We start from the raw sequence: 27,816 nt of genomic DNA on the forward strand, positions 1-27,816 counted from the left end.
AATAATTTTGACTCATACAATGTATTGTTGGTTATTGCTAGAAATATATCCATCCTAATTATGACTGGTTTTGTGGTCCAGGGTCATATGTGTTTTTAATGTCTGAAAGTTCTGGTTACATGGACTTTCAATAAATGAACAAAAAGGTTGAGAGAATATTAAAAAATCTTTTCATTTGTGTTCTGAACAAAAGTTGAAAAGTTGAACAAAAAGCCTACATTTGGAATGACATTTTAAAACCTTTTGAAGCATTTTTTCAGGAAAACGTTTCAGAATTTCTCTCCCCCGAGTTTGAACTTTTATCACAGCCAAGGAAAGAAGGGTCTTATCCAGCAAAACGATTGGTTATTTTCTATAAAAAAAATAAAAAATAAAAAAAAACTACAATTTGTATATTTTTTAACCTCAAATGCTCGTCTCATCTAGCTCTGTGTGTAATCTGTGTAGAGATTAAAAAGTATAGAAATTGTAAAAGTTTTTAGAAAATAATTGATTGTTTTACTAGATAAGACCCTTCTTCCTTGGCTGGGATTGTTTAGAGCCCTTTGAAGCTGCATTTTGGAAGTTCAAACTCAGGGTCACTATAGAAGTCCATTATATAGAGAGAAATACTGAAATGTTTTCCTCAAAAAGCAATTTCCTTACAACTGAAGAAAGAAAGACATGACGACATCTTGGATGACAAAGTGGTGAGTACATTATCTGTAAATTTTTATTCTGAAAGTGAACTACTCCTTTAACTCGAAACTACTGTGACTAAATCACTGAGTCAGATCAATAAGTTGAACTTGGGAAACGGATCAGTGATCGAGTCCCACACATTAAAATTGTTCAAATCGCTGGCTGATGCAGCTGCATTGGCTCTTGAGGTATAGATTAAAATCCTGGAAATCGATTTATGGCCGGTCAACCGGTGCATCCCTAATATAAATCATTTCAGATCTTCTGAAAACATATGAAAACTATCTATGAAACAGTCCAGGATTTTAATCTATACCTCAAGAGGTTTTCGTTTTTATCCCGGCCGTTTTTTTTCCGGAAGTGTGCACGCGGGTCGCGGCACTCGATTTATTCACAAACATGTCACTTGTGTGGAGGTTTTTCGAAATCTGTGAGCAAGACGTGAAGATTACAATCTGCAATGTCTGCAAAGGACAGCCGCTTTCCTGTGTTTGCTGAAGTTGCGCGAGCGTACCTGTCCTCGCCCTGCACAAGCGCGGACAGCGAACGTTTGTTCAACTCAGCTTCTCACGTGACAGATGAAAAAAGAAACACTCACTTGTGACAAAGCTGAGATGCTTCTTTTTGTAAAAAAACAAAACAAGCATTACTTTACTTTTGAAAAGCCAAAAATAAAAGTCTGTTCTGTTAAGAATAATTATTATTATTTTACATTAAAATGCCTGTTGGCTTACTGTTTTACTTTACTAAAAGCATGTTTTACTTATTAAACTGTATTTAATTTAATATTTTTTTATTGATTTAAATTTCAGATGTCAGATGCTATTGATCAATAGCCAAAGCCAGTTTGGCCTGTTAAATACTAGATAAACATGTTGTTTATGTTGTTTACTTGTATAACTTCTTGTTTTTGAAAAAATCAGAAATCGGTATCGGAATCGGCCAGCTTGCTTGTAAAAAAATCGGTATCGGAATCGGCCATGAAAAATCATAGAATATTTTATAAAAACGATTATAGAATATTTTGTCACTTTTTGACCAGTGTTAATACATGAAAATTCTTAAACATATCAGTTGTAGAAAATCTCATGGATTTAAAAAGCAACATCAAATGGGTGAGTAAATGATGAGTTTTCATTTTTACTGAAAGGAAACTTTTTTTTTTTTTAAAGAGCAAATCTGTTTGTGACGGCAAACAGAAATCCAGCTCCACTTCCCATCCTTTGTGTCCCTGAATAAGCTGGTTCACTTCTTTAGGGTGTGCCCATTTTCCACGCCTAGCTCCTCCCTGTTTCTCTAAGTAGAGATTTCTGGTGGAAACCCAGAGCTGAAACACTAAATGCTGCACATACACCCATCAACCACCAGATGTCAGAGTTAAACCCACACTTGGCACACTCGCTGTCCCCTGAACAAAGGCAGTTTATCAGTCATTACTGCCACAATTACCTTAGCATATGCTGTTCAAATCTTTTCAAAGCTGTAGTACAAACTGACGAAACTCAATCTAATCATTGTAAATTCTGCTTGGGATGGACTTACAAAGTCTTGCTGGATGTCAGTGAAGTCTTTCCCGTATTTCTCAAGCGCTTCCTCGAACAAGTTAGCCTCGGACGCGCTCCATTCCTCCATTTCATCCCGGCAAAGCACCGGCCCACCCTGGGGTACCAACGCGGCGATGGCTCGCGTCATGTCATAGCCGTTCTTATGCAACGTGTCCATAGCGTGAAACTGAAAATACAAAATTTGACATATGAAAACAATAAAAAACAGCTCAAATTGAAGATTCGTCACCAAACTGGCATTGTCTTCAGAAAATCGAAATTGCTCAATCCTAGGAACACCACAACGCTGACACTAGATGAGGAGGAATTGTGTGGGCAGCATGAGAGTGTGTATGTTTATGCATGGGGATGTTGCCCTCTGGCGTCTTTCCTTCATGTTTTGTACACAACGGGCAGAGTCGGGTGGCTGGAGAGTGAAAACCCTGCTCTGATGTTCTTCTCGTACAGCCTATAGGCTGAGACTGAACATTGAGCTGGCAACAGGCCTGTTGCAATTATTACGTAAGCGCCTGGTGGAGATTATTTGATCTAATTGTGATTATTTTTTAGATGATTGGGATCACTGTGCACTTTAAATTCTATCACAATCACATTTTGCCACTCAAATTACGAGGCTGAGCATCCTGACAGAAACACTGGCTCAATCAATGGCATTTATGAAAGCTATGTGTAAGTGTTCTTACTTTTACAATTCTGTTTGGTGAACTTTGGCACACTTTACCTTTAAAGGGATTTTTTCCCCCGAACAATTAAAATTCTGTCATTAATTACTCACCCTCATGTCATTCCAAACCCGTCCTACGTTCATTTTTGGAACACAAATTCAGATATTTTTGATGAAATCCAAGAGCTTTCTGACCCTGCATAGACAGCAATACAACTGACACATTCAAGGCCCAGAAAGGTAGTAAAGACATTGTTAAAACTATCCATGTGACATCAGTGGTTCATGTGTTGTGGTACTCTTGTGAGCATGTGGCAAAGAAATTGTTGAATAGAGTCGCTATTTTTGTTTTCATTGCACACAATAAATATTCTCGTTGTTTTATAACATTAAGGTTGAACCACTGTCACATGGCCTATTTTATCAATGTCCTTACTACCTTTCTGGGTCTTAAATGTGTCAGTTGTGTTGCTGTCTATGCAGGGTCAGAAGCTCTCGTATTTCATCAAAAATATCTATATTAATCTAATATAGATATATATATATATTTGTGTTCCAAAGTTGAACGAAGGTCTAACAGGTTTGGAATGAGTAATTAATGACAGAATTTTCATTTTTGGGTGAACTATCCCTTTAATGAATAAAATGTGTCTAAAACAACAATCCATTACAATGTTTTTCAAAAAAAACTTTTACACGTTTCCTTAAAGTGTCAAAGAAATAACATTTAGACTTCAAAAACCTTTTAAAATATTGGGTGAACTTCAAAACGGTACAATTATTCCTGTAAATATTCAGTATTCATATCTGTGTTGTTTAATTAAATTTTGACTTCAAATAAACTATAACTGAGTAGATGTTTTGTTGACTATTATGACAGATTACTAACAACAATCTGATATAAACGCACTTCTAAAAAAAAAAAAAAAAGTATCATGAGAGCTGGGTTCCTTTTTTATGAATCACACAAGATGGTAGTTTAAATGGCTTTTAACTCTCTGCACTAGTTTATGGATACAAAGTACATTTGTAATCGACCCCTTTGCAAACAGCTTGATTGACAGGCGATCTGACCAATCATAATGCAGAATCCGCCATTTTGTCCGACAAACAAATCAGACAGGAGAGTAGATTCACTTCGATGGACTTAAACTTAAAAAATTGCGTATTGACGTCTTTCCGCAGCTGATATAAAATACGTTCTGATGTTTATTCATGCTTATTTCATGCTTTAAGTAAAGAAGATAAGACGATCAGTTCACGTCTATTGATCTGATAAGACAATACAGTGATCTGTCATGACACATTAAAGAGCCACAGAATGGTATTTATTGTTTGAATTTCTTAAAAAAATGACAATTTTAAAGCTGAGACCTTGTTTCATACCAGAAGAAACCTGCTCTGTCTTGTTTGTCGTGTGTTGTCAGTTTCCTCTTTGTTTCGGAGTGTATTTTTTACTGTGTGGCATTGAGAGTGGCATTGTTTGTCGGACATAGCAACAGTAACTAAAGGGGGGCGGGTTTTTGCGAAGGGTCAACTGCATTTGAATTTTGACTGCAATATTCCATGCAATTTCTTTCCAGTGTGTCAATATATCCTTTAAACCTTAATAAAACTGGTTCTTGTCATGCACACATTGCAATATCTATTAATAATTTCTGTTCAAATTTGCAGTCTATTTTCTCTTTTAGACTAAAAAAAAAAAAAACATATTCTGTTTGATATTCTAGGTTATCTGCATCAGTCACCATACAGAAGCTAAATAACATGCTGTGACAAAGATAACGAGATGAGATTTGAAAAGAGAAGCATACATAAGATGAAAATATTATTATGTAAAAGCTTCATCGTGATGTTCAGGATTATGTATTGTATTAGCTAGGCTGTTTTTGACATTTTAGAATAAGATGAGAAAAGATTCATTTTGCCTGTTCTATAATATATTACATATACATTCTGTAAGATTAGCAATTTCAAAATTGAACCAATGATCTAAAAAGGTTTTTTTTTTCTGTAAATGTCTGCCATTAATTAGTATGAACCTGCTGAGCTTAACTAAAGTGTGAAGTCTTCCAGCAGCGTGTGGAGTGTGCGAGAGTGTGAGAATGTGAGATGTGCCGTACCAGTGTGATGTCTCTGGAGGCTGCCGCAGCGCTCATGTGCAGACTGGGCTGCCGAACTGAACTGCTGCAGTCTAGAGCCCGCGCAAACGTACCCACAGACCTGCAGGGGAGGGGGGTTGGGGAAGTTTGAGAAAGAGAGGGAAAAAAAAATTGTGAAAGAGAATGAGTGAGTGAGAGCGAGCAAAATATGCAGTTTGAAATAACAGGGTATATAGAGTGATGCATCTTTAGATATAGAGGGAGGCATCTTTAGAATTTCATCGTTGAGGTTTTTGTTGTTTATTGTCTTTGAAACTTAATGTTCTGTTCGCATCAGACCGGCACAAGAAAAATAGAGCAAATTTGTTAACGCTGCAGAATCTTACCGAGCCACGACGAGGAACTGGTCGATCTGTTTCTCAGTGAGGGGGTTGCTGGGATCCCATACCTTCTCCTCCAGTTTTTCCAGCTCCCGACCATCATCCTCTCCTGACAAACCAACACCCACAGATCACAATCACTAGAGGACAAATACTGCTTTAAAATTAGACTTTTCTTCCTGAAGCCCGCTTTCATCTAATATGAACTTAATTTAGTTCTTAAAATGAGTGTAAAAAGCATTAGCGGGTGAACAATATAATGACCAGGATGTTTAATTGGGTGCTACCTGGCATTTTAAAGTGTGCTGTGGTACTCTTGTGAACGTGCATCAAAGACTGAGAAACTGTTGAATAAAGTCATTAGGGGTTCCCTATTGTAATCGAATGGTCACGGATCAGCGATCTCCGCCTAAAACTGATCGTGCAGACCAAACCTCAAGTCGTAGAGACTTAGAACTTGGAGGGATGTTACTACTCTCATACCACCGACAACGTCACCAAGGTTCGCCCCAATCGGCCTGACCGGGGCGCTACAGTGATCAAAAGTGTGAAATTGCTCATAACTCCTAAGCCGTCAGTTGCAGACTCAAGTGTCACTGAAATCCTTGGCTCACACTGGACAAAACGCATGCCTCGGAGTCGATCGTGAGATTGGCGAAATGTTCTTGCATTTCAGATTTTTTGCAAAATTACTTTGGCGAACTAGTCCTAGGTTTTTATCCCAATCGGAACCAAACCAGTACAGAAAGACTCTCTGGAGCAGTGTTTTTCAACCACTGTGCCGCGGTACACTAGTGTGCCGTGAGAGATCGTCAGGTGTGCCGTGGGATATTATTCAATTTCACCTAATTGGTCTATTTAATCCAGCAGTTAAATAAACAAGAAGTTATTATTAAGTGACTTACATTGACTGACTACAACACTATTGCCTGATTTAGCTCTATTTCTTCGTCAAACGTCGAACAATCTGAAACAAGTCACAACTGCGCGCATCTCCATTCAAACACAGTGGTGTTTCGTTTATGAATGAAACGTGCGTTTTTAAACGAATCTAGTGAAATGATTCACTTTCCCATTCATAAAGACAGTCACTTGCTTTGTTCCCGAATGAACCATCCGTTCAAACGAATCAAATGAGCGATATGATTCAGTAATTAAATCAGTGTCTTGCCGCCACCTGCTGGCAGATCTGTTCAGTTATTTAAATTTCTGTAGTCATAATTTTATATTAAAAACATTAATCACAACATGAATTTATGATTTTGATTGCATTCATTTCACATCTGAGCCTCATTAAACAAATGAAAGGATAAAAACAAAGGTAAAAAACAAAATTCCCCTGTAAATCACTTTGAGGAGTCAAATAGCACCTCGTAATAGGAAGGCTAATTTTTTTTTTTTATCAGAGTTTTGATTATTGGTTAGACTGTGCCCCTATTTTTTTTAAAGTTAGGAGCACAAGTGCTCCTAGCAAGAAAAGTAAGTATAGAGCCCTGAGCCATTTTTTTATTTATATTGTCAGACAGCTAAAACATTTTACAAAATGTGTTAAATCAGCTGCACAAAGGGATTGGCATGCTGAAAAGATTTATCTATTCTTATTTTTGTTGAATGATAAATATAGCCTACTTAAAAATCATCATATTACAGTTCTTTTTTTTTTTTAAGAATTGTATATATTCTATTAATATTAATAATATTGTATTCTATTGATGTTGATTTTGATAGTAATATTCTAATCTGTATTCTACCTCAATTGATCATTGTTTGGAAAATATGTCTTGTTCTGACAATAAACCATAAATAATAATTAACTATCTGGTTTTTCTTTCATTAAGGAGAAAAAATCTGCCTTTAATATTGATAGATATAAAGATTTGACATTTATCGTAATAATTATCGATATCGACTGATATGAAAAAAATTATCGTGATACATTTTTTTTGCCATATCGCCCAGGCCTAATAGGCTACAGAGTTTCATTTTTTTACAGTTTCGATTGTTGGTGTGCCTTGTGATTTTTTTTCAATTAAAAATGTACCTTGGCTCAAAAAAGGTTGAAAAACACTGCTCTGGAGAGCAAATATCAATAGTTATCAAAAAAAAAAAAAAAAGTCTTCGACTCACCATCGCAAAGGTGCCAAAATGTTCGAAAGGAGCAGCTTAATCTTATGTAAGAGCTTAATCTGAGGTCACAGGACAAAAAGCTTGGTCACTTGGTGGCATTATAAGAGGGGGGGAAAACATAAAAATGGCTATACCTACACAATCATTTGTCCTATAAATATAAAAATCGCTGTGCATGGTCTTGGTCCAAAGTGCCACATGTATCTATAAGGACATTTGACATCTCAAAAAAAACAAGGCCACCATTGGTGTATGAAGTTTTAGCACCTATTAGACATGGTTAATGGAGGCCGATCAGAACAAAATGCGGTTTGGGCCTGTTTGACTCAGGGCCCCAAAGGTCTGTGAGAAATTTGGAAGAAAAAAAAACATATGGGGGGCAATATTGGTGTTTTTTGGCTGTAAAAAAGGATGAGATCGCTCATAACTCCTAAGCCGTCAGTCACAGGCTCAAGTGTCTTATGTCGTTGGCTCACATCAGACAAAACACATGCCTCATATTCAGTCGTGAGATTGGCAAAATTGTGTATTTTGGATTTTTTGCAAAACCTACTTTTGTGAACTAGTCCTAGGTTTTTTACCTGATTGGAACCAAACCAGTGCAGAAAGATTCTCTGGAGAGCGAATATCAATAATTATCAAAAAAAGTCTAACTTTCACCTTACTGTCGCAAAAGGGACGCCAAAACTTTTGAAAGGGGCAGGGCCACTTTTAGTAAAATGCCTATAACTCCTGAACAAATGAGATATCTTCGCCAAACTCAGAACACTTATGTAAGAGCTAAATCTGAGGTCACAGGACAAAAAGCAAGGAGCTTGGACACTTGGTGGTGCTATATGAGGGGAAAAAACATGGCAATACCTACGCAACCATTTGTCCTATCAACATGAAAATCTGCTGTGCACAGTCTTGGTCCAAAGTGCCACAAAGTGTCTATAGGGACATTTGCGTATCCCAAAAGAAAAAAAAAAAAAGGTTGCCATTGGCGGATGAAGTTTGAGCACCTATTAGACATGGTTAACGGAGGCCAATCAGAACGAAACTTGGTGGGCCTGTTTGACTCACGAGCCCAAAGGTCTGTGAAAAATTTGAAAGAAACTGGCCACTATAACTCCTGAACAAATTAGATATCTAAGCCACTGCTGTACAATTCTCTGGACTCTCCAGGTCAATAAATATCCAAAAAAAATGTTGAAATGTACCCTTTGGGAGGCTATAATGGGGTTGTTTAGAGAAGGGGCCTGTCCGAATTAACCCAAAATCCTATAAAGCCTGAAGAAAAATTCAAAACTTCACGAAACCTGGTGAGCACATGCGACAGGTGATTCTAAACAAGCATGCAAGTTTTAAGGCGATCAGACCACAGTTGGTGCTATAACAGTCATAAATGTTACAATATTTTTATGGTAAATTACCTTTATTTGCACAAAAAGGCTTGCTACATAAATGTCTTTTTTCATATGTGCATAAATGCCTTAAATTGCTTGAAACCCGGCAATCGCTGCTTCCAGCTATATTTATTTTTGTTGTCTTTGTGCACAAAAAGTATTCTCGTAGCTTCATAACATTACAGTTGAACCACTGATGTCAAATGGACTATTTTAATGATGTCCTTACTACCTTTCTGGGCCTTGAACGTGATAGTTGCATTGCTGTCTATGCAGGGTTAAGAAGCTCTAGGATTTCATCAAAAATACCTTAATTTCTATTCTGAAGATGAAGGAAGGTCTTACAGGTTTGAAAGAACATGAGGCGAGTAATGACAGAATTTTCATTTTTGGGTGAACTGTCCCTTTAACTGTGCCATGCTTTGCCAAGTAACAAGTATTTACCCTCCTCTATTTTTGAGCCTATTCTATGTAAATATTGTGCCAAATCATGTAAAGTAATCATAAAAAGACTTTTTATTTCCATAATGTGATACATTCGCAAGTCAAACAATATTCATCTATATGTAATTGATTGGTGTGATTCATGAACAAACTGTTCCTTTAACTTGGACTTTTTCAATGGATCAGTTGGTTCGTTTGACACAAACTGCTTTAAATGACTTGCTCGTAAATTAAACCAATCTGAGCGGTGTTTTCTAAAAAGCAATGGGTGGCAATGGTTTCTGTGATCTACTTACAATGTTTTTGGGAAAAGCAAGCATGGTTTCTCAATGATCTGAATCATTTGTCAAGCTTGAAAGCTTCAGTTCTTATTTACTGTAACCGAACAGTAATACATTTTTGTAAGTTTATACTGTATTTGTTTGTGTTCCATGAACATTTAAAACTAATCCTTAAAGGGATAGTTTACCCTAAAATTAAAATTACCCCATAATTTGTGTTCTCCACATGTCTCCTAAAGTGATTCGAAGCATTCGTGTAAGAAAATTATCCATATTTAAAACTTTATAAACCAGTGTTTTGTTTTGCTCCCTCCTCTGTGCTTCCAAATTTGTCACTTCTCACCAGAGCTTCATACGCTACGTCCTAAGTCATCCACTAAAACGCCACTCTTTCATAAACGTGTGTACGACAGTTAGCAGAAGCTAGAAATTTTGGTTTATAAAGTTTTAAATATAGATATTTTTCTTACATAAACGCATCAATTTCACTTCAGAAGGCCTTGACTAACTCCCTGGAGCTGTGAGCATTTTTTATGATGGATGGATGCACTTTATTGGACTTCAAAATGCTATTATAAAGTTTGAAAGAGCCAGGACATTTATTAATATAACTCTAATTGTATTCATCTGAAAGAAGAAAGTCATATACACCTTGAGGTTTGAGAGTTAGTAAATCATGAGGTAATTTTCATTTTTGAGTGAGCTATGCCTTTAAAACCCACTAGTACACTGGACCGTATAAAAATTCCAGTAATGTTTGCTATAAAATAAACAGTACTGATATGAAATAATACATTTTAAATGTTTTTAAAAGAAGTCTCTCAATGCTCAACAAGTCTACTTTTATTTGACTAAAAAAAAAAAAAAAAAAGTAAAAAGCAAAGAATGATTGTATTATAACAAATGTTGAAAGTGCTTGTGCTGCTTAAAATTTGTGTTACATGTTAATATGAGAAGAGAAAGAGAAACACAAGATGAGAAAGCAGCTGTTGAGTATGTGGTGGGTTAATGGTCTCATCTAAAGAGCTCAGAGCTTTGACCATGTCTAACTCAATAAGACGAAGAGACGTCTTACCCTCTTTGAGGAGGTCAGTGATGTCAGCCTGGTACTTATTTCCCACTCTGATCTCTCCCTTATCAGCCAGCAGAGTCTTCTGCTGAGGGTCATATACCAGCGAGTAGAAAAAGGCATCCTGCAAAACCAAGAGACACCTTGATTAAAGCCAAAAACATACTGCATTACGTAAATGCAAAGCTTAATTTTGTGCAACGCAAGACCAGCACACTCGTAATGCGTTGACCAAGTTTATGCGAAGGTAAAGTATGTTCCTGGCCTTTAATATAAACACAGACAAATGAAGCAGTGAAGGCCAGTGTTTGAGATATTAGAGGTCTGGCTTGACTCTTTGTAGAGTCTCCAGTCTCCTCATTACTAAATATGAGGAGGAACATACTGGGTCAACACACTGAATTATTCATTTGTATCGGGACTCAAAACTAGCTCTCATACACACACGCACACACACGTCAGATAAACATTTCCCTCTTGCAGACATACTGAGAACGATTCGGAGAGTGAAAAGCAAATTCATGCAAACAAAAGCATTTGCAAATGCCTACAAACACCTCGGCAAAGTGCTGTGACACTCACCTCTCTGTCTAAATAGGACTTGAGGGCTTCCGTCTCATTCAGAAGTGTAACGCAGCATTTGCCCCTGAAAAACACATAACATGCAGTTTTAGCTGTGGATTGGATCACACAATTTAGAAGGTTAGAATGTTTAATCAACTGTCATTCAATATTTGGAGCCAAAAGCATCAGAAATAGAAAATTCGTCCTTGCTGGTTGTAGCTAAACAGGTGTATTTGTCTAACTGCCACCAACAGAGCTGAGTTTTGCAAATAATGATCATGTTGATTGTTATTTTCGAGTAATCTGACTGAGAGGAAAAGTAAAAAAAAAAAAAACTGTGAAATGTCATAAACAAGGTTGTCTTCAATCAAAATGTTTTTTTTTTTTTTTTTAAATAACACCTCTCAGAGGTGATATGTACAAAGCTTGAAAAAGTATAAATAAATAAAAAAAATAAACCTAGTCCTCAAAAATTAAAATCTAAGAACTGCTTAGAATTTCTCAGAAGTCAATCATTTAAAATTTTATTTGTACTTTATTTGATTAAGTTTGCATGAATTAGTACTTCTGACAGATCCCAGAGCTAAAGCAGACCTAGAAAACATCAAACCAACAAAGTTGGATACAAAAGTTAAAGCCGGTGTAAATATAACTTGAACATCCTCAGACTTTCCACTATCTTATGAACATAAATTGTGACAAAATGGTCAAAAATAGCATTTTAAATATCTTTACACCACAAACACTTTTCTTGGGTTTTGTCTGATCAGCGTGCTACCCCCGTCGCCATTGGTTGAAGTTTGTTTTCACCCGAGTAAACATGTTAAATGAGCATTTGTCAGTGTCTTTTGGGGCAGTGTGAACATGACAGTTATTTTTCATGAAATTCAAAATCTGACAGCCAACTTGTTTGTTGGTGTTTGTCTGTACGGTGTGAATTGGCCTTTACATCATCATTGAAATGACAGAAGCTATTAAGTCTTTTTCCAAGGGAAAGCTGAGAAAATTATTTATAAATTTAACTTGTTTTTCCCTTTGAATTAAGTTTATTTTTCTAACAACCAGACTTAATATCGTCTGACTTTTTTCCTCCCCAAGTAAATATACACTACCAGTCAAAAGTTTTTGAGCAGTAAGATTTTTAACACTATTTTAAGAAGTCTCTTCTGCTCACAAAGCCTGCATTTATTTAATTCAAAGTACAGCTAAAACAGTAAAATTGTAAAATGTTTTTACTATTTAAAATAATGGTTTTCTATTTGAATATATTTTAAAATGTATTTTTTCCTGTGATCAAAGCTGAATTTTCAGCATCATTACTCCAGTCTTCAGTGTCGCATGATACTTCAGAAATCATTCTAATATGCTGATTATTACCAATATTTAAAACAGTACTTTTTTTTAGGATTATTTGATGAACAGAAAGATCCAAAGATCAGCACTTATCTGAAATAAAAAGCCTTTGTAACATTATACACTATACCATTCAAAAGGGAGGGGGGAAATTATAGAAATTAATTTAGCAAGGATGCTTTAAATTGATCAAAGGTGATGATAAAGACTAGGGATGCACCGAATATTCGGCCACCGAAAATTTTTGGCCGAAAATGGTACAGTATGTTGACGCAAACAGAAACCGCAGCCTGCACGTGCTTGTCTGAAGCAACACGTCTGCGGTGTGGACGTATTTCAGTATATCTGAGAAAGACCCACGGATAGCGATTTGCAAAACTTGTAATGCCAAAATTTCAAGAGGGGATGTGTCTGCAGTCGTGCGTGCAGTGATGAGAGCAGAGATCGGCGCAGTGCGCGCAGACAGATGTAGCTTTCAGTGAGTGAAAAACAGTGGCTTTATGTTGGTGTTACGTCGCAATATTTTAAACATATGTCTTTTCTATATACTCCATTTTTATAAATATTTATGTTTTAAACCATGGAGGTGAGCCAATGGATATCACACAAGCAACGTGAAAACTGCGCAATATGTTAAAGCGAAAGTAAAAACTGACAGTGCTTTCAGCATCTGACGTGCATTCTCTCAGAGACAATGAGGGACGATTATACTTCATATGCTGATATTAATTTAGTCCCCTAATATTTTTCTTGTGCCCTGAACATGGTGGAGAAAAAAAAATAAAAAGAAACGTATTTTGTGTAAGGTTCGTTTTTGAAAGTCTTAAATAACGCTCTTAATTTTCATTGATGACTGCAGTGTTAATAGGGGTTAAGAAAGTCTTAATTATGATTTCAGGTGGTCTTAAATGTAGGGACTGAAAGACAGGAATTGCAATGAAACTTCAAAAGGCTATCCATTGAACAAATATGAGCGCTGCAAGTTTCAAAGTCATTTGCTGCGCTGCTTTGTTTACCATTCTGAAAGCGCCTCCTGCTGGAAGAGAAACACGTAGAGTTGTAAATGTGAACTGATGGATCCACAAGATAATGTGTTATAAAAATGTAAACAATTAAACAAAGGCGTAAAATATATGAATATGTTAAGTAATATAATACTTGATTGATAATAATTGTTTAAATTAATATAATTGATTTATTCTTTGAAACTTTAATATTAATTTATGCAATTGCAATGCCTTGATTTTAGTAAGATTAGTACACAGTCATAGCCATAAATGTAATGGTACTAATAATTGGCATAATTCTTTCGGTGTTTCGGTTTTCGGCCTTGGTTTCCTCTTTTTCGGTTTTCGGTTTCGACCAAGAATTTTCATTTCGGTGCATCCCTAATAAAGACACTTATAATATTACAAAAGGTTTTTATTTCAGATAAATGCTGTTCTTCTGAACTTTCTATTCATCAAAAAACCTGAAACAATTCTACTCAGCTGTTTTCAACAATAATAATAAATGGGTTTTTTTGTACAGCAAATTAGAATATTAGAATGATTTCTGAAGAATCATGTGACTGAAGTAATGAAATTCAGCTTTGAAACCACAGGAATAAATTATATTTTAAAATATATTCAAATAGAAAACTAATGGAAGCCCGTTTCTGCCACTAAATAAAAAAATAAAGTTAATTGTGACTTTTTTCCTGCAATTTTAAATTTACATCTCGCAATCAGAATTGCACAATATAAACTCATAATTCTGACTTTTTTTTCTTAGAACTGAGATATGAACTCACAATTGTGAGAAATAAAGTCAGAATTGCGAGATGTAGACTTTTTTTTCCGAACTGTGAGATATAAACTTGCAGTTGCTAGTTATAAAGTCCATTTCTGAGGAGAAAAAAAAAAGTCTGATGTTCACAGAATTGCAAGTTTATATCACACAATTCTGAGTCCGTTTCTCAGAATTGGGAGTTTATATCTCTAAATTATGAATTTGTGAGTTCATATTACAAAATTATGACTTTGTTACTCAGAATTGCAAGTTTAGAGAAAAAAAAAAGTCAAATTTGTGAGAAGTTTAAATGACCTTTTTTACATTTTTTATTCAGTGGCGGAAACGGGCTTCCATAGAAAACAGTTATTTTAAATAATAAAAAACATTCTAAATTGTATTGTTTTTGGTGTATTTTAAATCAAATAAATGCAGACTTCTTTAAAAACGTTACAAATCTTACTGTCCAAATACTTTTGACTGGTAGCGTATGTTATTTTAAGGATAATTAGAAATTTTCCTTTAAAAAGAAAACAAAAATGCTGAATAAGCAATGTTTTTGGCAAAGCCCTCACATGAGATTTGAATAAACCCTGAATTCTAACTTATTAACTCTTTTCTAGTGTTTAACACCAGTTTTGAATGAAGGGGTTACCAAACATAATCTTTTTTGGTGTTCCATGTTTTTAGGTCACTGCAAATGAGCAAAACAGCAGGAAAATTCGAAATCGACAATATTTTGAAACTGAGTCACTTGATGAACCATTTCAAACCCTGAGAGAGATGATGCTAGCCATCCACCTTCCATCACCGAACAACACCAAAGAACCTGTTCATCCAGAAAGGTTTAAGGTCAAGCTTACCCCACCCTTGGGTCTGACTTTCTCCGCAAACTTAAAAGAAGATTTACATGTTCGTGAGTCAGACGTGACCTGGCCAGCACCTCAGGTTTGTAAGTAGGACACGAGCGGATGTGGTGTGGTGGTTTAAAGGGCAGCCGTATGCTGAATAGCCATTTTCCTGAGAACATCGATTTCATAGCAACTTCCAAAATAAAAGTGGGCATGATGCTCATTAAATGGCTCTATTCACATACATAGATGACTTGACGGAAAAAAACAAGCCCTTGAGCAAAACCGAGATTGACTCAATCTTCAATTGCTCTCCGCTTGAATTTGTAGCGTTGAGAGAGCGGCGTGAATGAACGAGAGGTTAATACTCTCCTGTGCTGGGGATTCCATTAGGCCAGAACATGAAAAAGACTGAAGGGAGCCGGTGTGTGCGTGAGATGTGTGACTCACACGCAGACGCTAATGAGAGAGTCCGGTCGGCTGCTAGAGAGAACACCGCAGAATGAAGCGTATCCTCAATATCGACAAAGCTTTTCGTAGGTTACCTGATGTGTGTCGCGGGCAGAGACTCCAGCTGTCTGGAGAGGAAGAGCTCTCTGTGTCTCAGCTGATGCTTCTGCTTCTCTGGGAGATCCACCATTTCGGGGTTCTCCATCTCTTCTTCCATTTCTCCTAAAAGTCAAAGGGAAAAGATAAACAAGTCAAAAACCTTCATCTGGTTACCCTATAACCTTCTTAATATTATTACAGATGTGATATAGCCACAAACATGCCAGTTTCATCTACCAAAACATAACTGAGCTCAATATTTACTCCAAATTGTTTACCCTTCATGCAATTTAAAGGGATAGCCCACCCAAAAATTACAATTCTGTCATTACTTACTCACCTGTAAGAACTTTGTTCATCTTCAGAACACAAATTAAGATATTTTTAATGAAATCTCAGAGCTTTCCGACACAAAAGAGAAGAAACTGTTGAATAGTCGATATTTTTGTTATGTAGTGATAGTGCTGTTGCTGTCTATCAAGGGTCACAAAGCTCTCAGACTTCATTAAAAATGTCTTAATTTGTGCTCCGAAGATGAATGAAGGTCTTAGGGGTTTGGAACAACATGAGGGTGAGTAATTATTAACAACAGAATTTTTGGGGTGAACTAATCAGTATGCAATATTGACAGCTAGTGGTTGAGGTACTATGGATCAAATCTAAAATACTGGAGAGAGCCATTTCTCCCACCCCCTCCTCCTCAGACTCCACACTCACTTGGGTTGCCAAATTGAGAACACGAAACAGGAACATTCACAATTGACAATGGAAGGCAAAGACACTGTAAGTTGAGGAGTTGATTTATCTGTTTTTAACATGCTTCTGGTCATACAGTGTTAGATGGATGCCAAGATTTTTAGGTCCGGTAGAATCTGTGATTTCCTGGCTTTTTCAACAACTGGCAACCCAGGGTATCAAAATACTATTGGGTAAATTGACAGTGAGCGGAACCCCAGAAAACGAAATGAAAACATACATGAACTTGCAAACATAAGATATTTTTATGCTTATTTTTTGTCTTTTTGTGTCATATTTCATATGATATATAAACAACCAGCCATCCAGTCAGAACATATTTGACCCTGGACCACAAAACTAGCCTTAAGTAGGACGGGTATATTTGTATCAATGTATGGGTCAAAATTATTGATTTTTCTTTATGCCAAAATCATTAGGATATTAAGATCGTGTTCCATAAAGATGCTTTGTAAATTCCCTACGTTAAATATATCAAAACCTAATTTTTGATTAGGAATATGCATTGCTAAGAACTTCATTTGGACAACTTCAAAGGCGATTTTCTCAATATTTTGATTTTTTTTGCACCCTCATATTCCAGATATACAAATGGTTGCATCTCAGCCAAATATTTTTCTATCCTAACAAACCATACATCAATGGAAAGCATATTCATTCAGTTTTCAGCTTTCATGTAGTCTTAGCACCCAAGGAACATTGGCTAAACGTCTGATGCATGAGTTTCAAAGACGTCATTGGATTGGTTAGGTTAGGTTATATAGGATTTCCGGACGACGTGTGTCTCATTCTTTAACGTTCCTAGAAACAAAAATGCCATGGCACTAAACCCCCTCACAAAAGAAGAAAGTTGTCGTGTTTACAACTGTGACAATGAGCGCTTATTAGGATAAACTAAACACTGGACTTTCAAAAGTATGTGAAAAACGTAAAGTTTAAAAATATGTCTGAGAGTTTTACACATCAGTCTGTTATTGAGGCGACATTTCCACACCCCAAACATGACACGGCACAAAACAAAATGCGATTGGTTGCTTTACCTGTCAGTCATATGGCCTCTTGGGTGGGTCTTGACCATTCAAAGTGGCCAAGGTTCCCAGACCTTCTGCCGTCAGTCTGAAGGTCCGGCTACGCGAAACTAGCTTTCATGTATAAATCCCAACTTCAGGAAATTGACCCTTATGATAGGTTTTGTGGACCATGGTCACATATTCTAATTCAAATTTCAAACAGAATTTGAAAAACCAGTGTCAGTCAATCATGGTTTGGCTAAGGAAGCATTTACACAGAACTCATTTCATTACAGAATTTTCACTGGTTTTTCTCATCGTTTTTAAAAAATAATAATTTGACAATTGCACTTGTGTCTTTCGCAGTGTCTCATGCAGGACACACTGTTCTAAAAATGTGGTGCTCATGTTAAAAGTTCAACTTTTAAAACATTTGCTTGAGACTTTTTTTTTTTTTCATTTTTCATTTCTTTGTCCTGCATCTTGCAATTTTAAAACACAACAATGCCTTCTGTTTGAACAAACCCTAAGGCTATCACAATTACTATTGATCATACTGAAGGTCATAGATTAGAACTAAAAGTATTGCACTTCGGTGTGTAACTCACACCACGTTGTTTGTCACAGACATGAATGACGCCCCAAACCACAAGGCTTGTTGAGGGCAAAACCCCATGTAAACTATATTGAAGGAGGAACCATATTAGTCATATCTAATCCCTAGTAAAAAAAAAAATAATAATAATCAATCAAAGTTGAAGTGTTTTAAGGAGTTTTTGTACACTAAAGTTATGAGTTTATGAGTGATCTAGGACAGTGATTCACAATTTTTTGATTAATTTGAAGGACCGACACTGCAAGAACTGAATGTTCTTCATGGTTTTCAGTCTTTTTAACTAATGAATTTCCATAACCATGATTTCATGGATGCAGATTTTAACTGATTAAATATGTTAGAGTTTGGCGTAACTATAAAATTGTTAATCAAAATGCCAAACATTGACTAATTTAATTGACTTTGATGTCCATAAACCACAACAGGACAGTGGGATCCCTGGTTAAAAAAAAATGACGTAATGAATAAAATATGAAATATAAATTTTTTTGTGGTTTTGTCTTATTTTAAATCCTTTTGAGTCCATTTGGAAGTTTGCTGAGGCCCCCTAGTGGACCCCGACCTCCGAGTTGAGAACCAATGATTTAGGACTTAATAGACTACATGCCTTCTGTCATTTTCTTAAAGGGATAGTTCACCCAAAAATCGTCAAAAACCTCATGTCATTCTAAACCTGTAAAAACCCTTGTTTATCTTCAGAACACAAATAAAGATATTTTTGATGAAATCCAAGAAATTTATGAACCTGCTTAGACACTAACGCAACCAATACGTTCAAGGCCGAGAAAGGTAGTAAGGACATTGTTAAAATAGTCCATGTGACATCAGTGGTCCAACCGTAATGTTATAAAGCTACAAGAATACTTTTAGTGCACAAAGAAAACTGAAATAACAAATGTATTCAACAATTATTTCTCTTATGTGCCAGTCTTTCGATGCACGTTCACAACAGTACCACAGAACCAGTCTCGGATTTCATCCAAAATAACTTATTTTGTGTTGTGAAGTTGAACGAAGACTATTTTGTTTCATACGTTTGGCTTTACAGGGTTAAACCTACAACATTTCTACAAGTGCTACAAAGACACTAATCAGGGAATCACAAAATCTTCACAAGACTGAAAAGTTCAAAGTAAGGTTGAGTTTGATGGATGAGTTTTTGACGGCCGCATCCAACCTAAAACCGCATCTTTAAACAGAGACTAATCAAACGCAATATGTGCAAACGTGAAAATGATTGAAAGAACGAAAAGAGAGTAAGACGACACAGACGCCTTCTCTTAATTGGGTTTACGCAAACACATTATCACCCTTTTCTTAAAAAGATTACTGAGGATGTAGAAAGAAAGAAGACGTCTCTCTTGACAAACCCCACATATATGTGCTGTATGGAGGCAGAGTGCGGCGGAGAATGATAAGTGGGAGAGAGTCGGGAGGGAGGGAGAGAAACCAGCGAGCGTGCTTCAATTCATTTGGAGTTTCATTAACGAAAGAGAGAGAGACAGATGGAGAAACATGGAGATGGAAGGAAAGGCAGCAGACCAAAAGAATCAAGGATTTTCGAATGAAATAAAGACGTTTGTCTGAAATCAATAAGTGTTCCCTCCTCTTCCTCACTGACATTCAGCACACATGTATGACACCGCTTTCTACCTGTCACAAGCTATCCGCTTTCATCTTGCTATGAAGAAATCTGAAACTACGGTGAACACGAGCGGGTGGTCACTTTACAAGCGCTGCACATCAGTTACCGTACTATTACAGCTGCGTGTAGAGTATTGACAACCCCTGCTGAGATACACGCGGAGCGAGGGATAGAGACAGAGCCTAAAACAAAGAGAGTGAATGGGATAAGATGACGCGAAAAATAGAGAACAAGAGAGAGAGAGAGGAACAGCCCTGTGGCTACGAGCAGCCTGCCGCGTCCTTGAGAGACGTCGAGAAGAGAGGAGCTGAACTCAGTAAACTCCGGTTATAGTTCTGAGAAAGAGAAAAGAAGAAAAAAAAAGCCAATCATCTGGCTCTGCACCCTGCCTATACTCAACAAATTACCTCTCCATTTACCTGTCTTAACCAATTATCAATTATTGATGAATGAATCGTCTTACCAGGTGGAGGGGAAGAAAAGAAGAGGAGGTCGAGCTGAGAATCCACAACCGGTTTTATTCACAACAGCTTCATTTTCGAATGATTCAAGGCTTTTGGTTCAGTTAGTGGTTCTTAAATGTCTGCATTTGCCTACATAAAGGTCCCATATTGTCAAAATCAAAATTTCCTGGCTTTTTTCATGATAACTGAGGTCTAGGGGCTATTTAACTACCATATGAATTTCAAAACAGGCAATCCACAGTAAACTGCACACAGCCTGCTTAAAGTAGCTGTTCATTTTCACGAGCCGCTGTGACTTCCGTAACGATGTGACGTCCGATCTACTCAGTCACCGCCTTCAGTCACCACCCCGAGCACCAATCACGTCCCACCCTCCTTTTGTCAAACCCAGACAATATCGTGTCCATAACATTGCTAAGCAACAACAACACGAAAACAAGTCGAGAAAACCCTGTTCAGTCGATAGATGTCGAAACTACATCATTGCACAGGCTTCAGAACAACGTGAATATAAGAGACCAGTGGCACGTCAACTTCAGCCTCTTTCACTCAGCGATTCCGGTAAATAAACGGATAATGTGTCCCATGATTTGTTCCGGAGTTGTTTGATTTGGTTCATTCACAGTTGTTTTCCGGAATCTGTGCGTGCTTTACACACAACCCGTAAAGACGTGACGTTTGGATGTGAGATGTAATGCGACGCGTACGTTTCACTAAACTGAAACTAACCTGAACAAACTGTGCTTCAGCGCTGATAGTGAGGAGCTGGCTCTGCCCGATCGCCGCTTCATTCCACTTTGCACGTATTTTTTCGTTGTGAAGAGTCGCATGATAACGTGCATCATCACTACAACACTGCCTTTATGGTTCTGGCTTTTGTTCACACAGCGCTCGTTCCCGTAATTTTCCAGAATCAGCGCGCATTGTGAAAGGGGCTTTACTAAAACAACAGTTATGTAGCTTACTGCATTTGGTGTTTGAAAAAGGCCTGGCTGTGCGTCACTCAGAAAACAACAGGCCAATCAGAAGAGAGGCTCATGAAAATTAATTAGATGGGCCAAAATTGACCTGTTTTTGACAGAGCTCCTAAAAAAGGAGCTGTAAAAACATATTGAGATGGATTTTGGCACTTATACCGCAAATATATATTCTTAAGGACATCAACAACTAAAATAAACCTCCAGAAATGTGTACAATATGGGACCTTTAAGTTTAAATGAGACGAGATTTGTTAGGTTATAATCAGAGGTTAAAGAGTTAGTTCATCCAAAAATGAAAATCAGCCCATTATTTACTCCTAGGTGTATATGACTTTCTTCTTTCAGACTAATGCAATTGGAGTTATATTTAAAATTATCCTGGCACTTCTAAGCTTTTTAATGGCATGGGCAGGCGTTTCTGTTCATCAGTCCAAAACAAGTCCAATAAAGTGCTTCCATTCATAATAAAAAGTGCCTCACATGATTCTGGGGGGTGAATAAAGGTTTCCTGTAGCGAATCGATGCGTTTTTGTAAAGTAAATATCCATATTTTAAGACGTAGGGCCTATGCGTTGTGCGTGCCCCCGTGAGTCTTGTTTACAAAAGCAAAGGAAGCATATTTTCCTTTCTTCAGCATAGGAAAACCAGTTTCCTCTTGGCTTACATTAAAATCCTCCGACATTTTGCTTTACAAATCCTAGTTTTTATACTTCTAATTACCATTGTTTTGTTTTGATCTCTAATTCACTTTAAGCGGCTTCCGTGTTCGACTAGTTGTTGCAAGTTAGATTAAAATGATTACTAAGTTTTAAATATGGATATTCTTCTTACACAAATGAATTGATTCACAACAGGAGGCTTTGTTCACCCACTGGAGCCATGTGAGGCACTTTTTATTATGGATGGATGCACTTTATTGGACTTGTTTTGGACTGCTGAATAGAAACACCCGCCCATGCCATTATTAAGCTTGGAAGTGCCAGGATAATTTTTTATATAACTCTGATTGCATTCGTCTGAAAGAAGGAAGTCATATACACCTAGGATGCCTGGAGGGTGAGTAAATAATGGGCTAATTTTCATTTCTGGGTGAACTAACCCTTTAAAGAGCACTAAAAACTAGATTTACACATTTTCTGAACAAAATGGTTATGCCTGACCATGCAAAACTCACTATGAGGTTAGGGTGTTGCGGGTGGTTGCTTTCTGGTCCAAGTCGAAATGATATTCTGCTCTCTAGATATGACTCTCTGTAAATCTATGAGATTTTTTTAATGGTTTTATCATGTGCCAGACTTGTTTTTTGTTGTACATCCAAAAAGTAATATCACATCTCTCAACAGAGCACAAACTGTGTGAAAAAAAAAAAATCTAAGAACAAATAAAACCGAAGTACCAGAAACTGTTCTTATCTCGTTCTGCTTCATTTACAAAACTAAAAAAAAAAAAAAAAAAACTATTTTCTGGACACTGGATTGTGTTAATTGTTTTCAACGTTTTAATTCTTGCACTAATGTAGACAGACGCTGTACTAAAACACTCTGACAGTGTTCTCTGCACCACTATTCACCAGTGGCATTGCAGCACTACTCAATCCACCACCATAGCAAAAGAAATTTTAACAAGAGATGTGAAGTTGCAGTCTGAAGTGAATTTGATGTAGGAGAAAGTTGATGATGCTTTCAATAGATTTCAAAAGTGTTACTGCTTCTGGGTGCACAGAAATACACAACAATAGAAAACTACTCTCTAAAAAAAATAAAATAAATGTATTTACACAACAGTTCTGCAATCTAATTAAATTATGTTAAACCAAAAAACTACACTGAATTAGAGAAACTTAATTTGTAGCATAAAGACACATTAAGTAGATTATTTAACAAAAGATGTTACTAATTTGTAACATAACTGAGTTATATTGTGGCCCTGGAACTAATTAATCTTATCTATTTGAACTAAAATGAACAGTTACCATAGTACATAGTCAATGTAAGTTATTTAGCATGTACATTTAATGAACAAGTAAAATATTAGTTGTCACTGGCATTAGAACACTCATTGCTCATATGGTCAATGTAGTGTATACTCCCATGAAGCAACCCACAACTGAACCACCAACTAAATATAATAACTTTAAACACTTAAATGTCTATCATTTTACTAAAAACACATATAACATGTAATATCAACATTTATTCTCACTATACAGTCCTATGAAAAGCATGTGGGAACTAAACATTTCAAAGTTATCAAATGTTCTCCTACTTCAGAATCGCCCTACATCACTGTTTTACCTTTTTCTGTAAAGGGTGTTTGACCCTCCTTGCACATTCACTTTGTAAACAGTGGCTCGGTACTTCTACAGCAAATGTAGGGCAATTCTGAAGTTGGAGGACAAAATAAGATTAAAATAAGAATAGATTTACCCTTACAGTGCAGAACGGCTAGTTTAAATCTCTGAATCGACTCTTTCTTTTGAGAGTTCTGTGTACACGGTGCACTTTCAGATTTAAAACTTTGCAGGATGTTTTCATGCACTTAGAGCTGTGTTACCAACAGCATAAAAGGGAATTTTCAAAAAGCCATAATAGGGGCACTTTAAAATTTCTTTCTCAAGTTTCAATGATCAACATTACATCAACAAAGCATAGCAAAATAATGTCTGCAGGGTTTAATTAAAGGAGGGGGTCTAATGCCGTTTCATGCATGGTATTTTGTTTACACTGTTAAAGAGTTAGATTCTCATGCTAAACATGGCCAAAGTTTCAAAAAAGATTTGGACGTATAACAGAGTATTTCTGTGCCGAATACACATTTCTGGGTTTCTGACAAGTTTCGGAAAGTTTTTTTTTTTTGATCATGGCTCTTCATGACGTCCTGAAGGGTGGAACTCCTTGTATGGGCATTTCTCCCAAAAGAACGCACCAGCGCACACACTGACAAGAGCGAGAGCAAGAGCAAGAGCGCGCCCATCAACGTGCTTCATTTGGCTGCACAACTGCATGGGACTTACTCTGGAAGAATGTCTCTAAAGAAGTGTGGTTTTGGTTGTAAGGCAAAGATAACCTTGCTCAGCTTCCCGAAGAACCCAGCGTTTGCAGTTTGTTTTTCCGGGGCAGAAACTGAGTTTTACTAGTGTGTTTGTTGAAGAACATTTAATAAACAAGGGCCAGTTCAACGCTGGATTCGCACATCTTTTGATACTGAAAGATGGAGCGACCCCAGTCATAAAAGATCCCGGCCATGATTCAGAACTGCAGATAGTATTTGAAACGGCATTAAATATCTGTGTTTTGTTTGTAATCGGCGCACAAGTTCTTGTCTCCTATCTTGTCTCCTCTGAGGCTGGGACTCTAAATAGTGTTCTATGCTTGTCTGTGCAGCCAATGACAGAACAGTTTGCATGCTTTGCTCGAACTTCTGCCATGCCTTTGATGACCTGTGTCACATCTGGAGGTCGGAGACCATTTCCATTCACCTCTCACATGCGACAACACACACACTAAATAAATACCATAGATACAGCCTCCATAAACATGCTTTAAAGCCTCCATCCAAAAAGCTGTGGCCACAAATAAACACACTTTCGCTTTGTATGTCCCTTTGCGTTCATATAAACCCACACCACGCGCAACCTTTTTGTTGATAAGGACATGAGAGGATACGGAGATGAATTCCGGTGCCTTTTTCCGACCGCTGTTTGTTTATTTTGCCCTTCCAATTCAGAAAGAAATGTAAAACACACAAACAGAGCTCACTCCGACAGCCGTGACTCAAAGCTGTTGCGCTCGGCACCGTGAGGTCGAGCAGAAAGCACAAAGAAGTGAAGCAGCTGAGGCCGACGAGTGAGGTGATTCCAGTGAGTAGTTCACAGCAGGGCCAGGTCTGTCTCTCTCTCTGTACACATGGCGCCTCACTGCCTCATGCTCTCAGGGCCCAGCGAGGCGGAGCCAGCATCACAGAGAGCAAAATATTTCATCTGTGAGTCACAGCACCCGCACGCTGCTGACTCCTCCAACGCTCAAGTCAAGTTTACACACCACAAGCTCTGCTAGGTTATAGCAAGGGTCAAAGAGCACTAGGAAAGAAGATTTCTACACTTTCTGGAGAATATCCGAGTTTTACTTGCCCATGCAGAACTTGAATTGAATAAAAAAATTAAATGAATAAAAATAGAAAAAATTACAAAACACTAAAATATAAAAAGAGAATAAATTTACTAAAAAAAATACAAAAAAAGATAAATAAATAAATAAAGAAATAAAGAAAGAAAGAACAGAACAAAAAGAAAAAGAATAAAAAGAAAAAGAAAAAAATAACAGAATAAATTACCAAAAAAAGAAAGAAAGAATTAGAATGAAAATACAGAATAAATGAAAAAAATTAGAAAGAAAGAAAGAAAGAAAGAAAGAAAGAAAGAACAGAATTAAAATAAAAATAGAGAATAAAAAAATTAGCAAAAAAAAAGATAAGGAAAATGAAAGAATAGAACAAAAGAAAAATAATTAAAAGAAACATTAAAAATAACAATAAATTACCAAAAAGTAAAAAGGAGAAAGAAAAGAAATAACAGAACAAAAGAAAAATAAGAGAAAAATTAAAAATGGAGAATAAAAAAATTAGCAAAAAAAAAAGATAAGGAAAAAGAAAGAATAGAACAAAAGAAAGATAATTAAAAGAAACATTAAAAATAACAATAAATTACCAAAAAAAAAGAAAGAGTTAAAAGAAAAATATAGAATAAATAAATTACCAAAAGTAAAAAGGAGAAAGAAAAAAGAAATAACAGAACAAAAGAAAAGAGAAAAAAACTATAAATTACCAAAAAAGAAAACAAAAGAATTAATATAAAAATATAGAATAAATAAATTACCAAAAAAAAATAAAAAGGAGAAAGAAAGAAGAAAGAAAGAACAGAATAAAGAAGAGTAAAGAGAATAAATAAAGTACCAAAAAAGATAAGGAAAAAGAACAGAATTAAAAGAAAAGAATATAACGATAAATTACAAAAAATAGATGAAAAGAACAAAAAAGAAACAAACAAAAGAACAGAACAGAACATGAATCACCAAAAAACAAAAGAGAAAAAAATTTAATAAATTGGCATATGTGCATTTTATAAAAGAATAAAAAAAAATTGAATTTCAATGAAGGGAAATAATACTAATTAATATACTAATTAATAATTAATTGTGGGTTAACTATTCCTTTAATGCACATAATTAGGCTTTTAAACAAAACCCTAACCCTAAATATGTGCAACAGCAAAAGTGATGCTTGCAAGCAGCACTAATAATGCACAATGGGCTAAGGCTCTGCCTCTAGCTCTTTCATGAAGGCACATGAGACCACCTCCAGCCAACACTGAACTAGTGTCTTCCCTCTTCTCATTGGCTATGCTTCTCCCTCATTCTCCTTCCACTTGGTGACTTTTCTTTTTCCTGATGCTCTTCCACTCATTCTTCAACTCCCTTACCCTTTTCCAAAGGCAGAGACAGGATGTAGCCCACACCCATGTGGTGAACAACCATTCCTGCCATGCATTTTTCACATATTGCAAATGTCTGAAGGTCCACGGAGAGGCTGCTGGCATTGAGGAGAGGTCCATAACACACACACACACGCTCGCACACAGAAAGGGTTCCTCTTGACTGCATCTGTGTGGTCCACATGAACAAATAGGCTTCACGGTTTCAGAATCAGACTTGTGTGTTGCGGACCGAAGCCGAAATCTCTTTTATACGCATAAGCACCGTGTCTAACCCCCGTACTTACAAACCTCTCAGATAGCCCTCTGCTGATAAATCTCTACAGAAGCCATTTTGGAGGAAGGTTCTGCTCACAGCAGGAACAGATTCTCTTCTAAAAGACTCACAACTACAGTTCATTCAAGAGAGGAGGGTGTTTTAAAGGCTGTCACTTATTTGAACATTACATAATGGATGACACAAATATTTTGTAGCTTTTTGCCCGAACCTCTAACAAGATTTAAAGGATTAGTTCATTCCAGAATGGAAATTCTTTATCGTTTACTCATTCTCATGTTTTTCCAAACCCACTTCCTTCCATGGAACACAAAAAGAGGCATTTTGAAGAATGTCTACGGCGCTTCTTTCCATAGAAAAAATATACCAAGAGAGTTGTAGAACTACAAAAAGTGTGCTGCGCCAGGTTTGACGCCAATGACATTTGACATCAAAATGAACAGTTTATGTTGCCTTTGTCCCTATTGAAATTTGACAGTATTGGTCATTCACTTTCCTATACAGTTGAAGTCAAAAGTTTACATACACCTTGCAGAATCTCAAAAATGTTAATTATTTTACCAAAATATGAAAGATCAAACTACAAAATGAATGTTATTTTTATTTAGTACTGACCTGAATAAGGTATTTCACATAAAAGATGTTTGCATATAGTCCACAGGAGAAAATAATCCTTGGAATTATAAAAATGGACCCGTCCAAAAGTTTACATACACCTGATTCTTAATACTGTGCTTTTTTTAAGTGATAGTTGTTTATGAGTCCCTGAACAGTTAAACTGCCTGCTGTTCT

General features: G+C 36.5%; 1 protein-coding gene across 1 annotated transcript in view; it reads right to left on the reverse strand.

The window, feature by feature from the left end:
• The window catches only part of mta1 (metastasis associated 1), a 73,087-nt gene that overhangs the window by 11,643 nt on the left and 33,628 nt on the right, over positions 1 to 27,816 (reverse strand). The window contains exons 4-9 of the mRNA XM_073826818.1: positions 15,785 to 15,911; positions 11,284 to 11,347; positions 10,708 to 10,825; positions 5,399 to 5,501; positions 5,034 to 5,133; positions 2,224 to 2,412 (exon numbers count right to left, since the gene is read on the reverse strand). Of these exons, the coding sequence (XP_073682919.1) occupies positions 2,224 to 2,412; positions 5,034 to 5,133; positions 5,399 to 5,501; positions 10,708 to 10,825; positions 11,284 to 11,347; positions 15,785 to 15,911 (701 nt within the window). The remainder of the gene's footprint in view (positions 1 to 2,223; positions 2,413 to 5,033; positions 5,134 to 5,398; positions 5,502 to 10,707; positions 10,826 to 11,283; positions 11,348 to 15,784; positions 15,912 to 27,816) is intronic.

This window comes from Garra rufa, chromosome 21, assembly GCF_049309525.1.
Source record: "Garra rufa chromosome 21, GarRuf1.0, whole genome shotgun sequence".
NCBI classification, from domain to species: domain Eukaryota; kingdom Metazoa; phylum Chordata; class Actinopteri; order Cypriniformes; family Cyprinidae; genus Garra; species Garra rufa.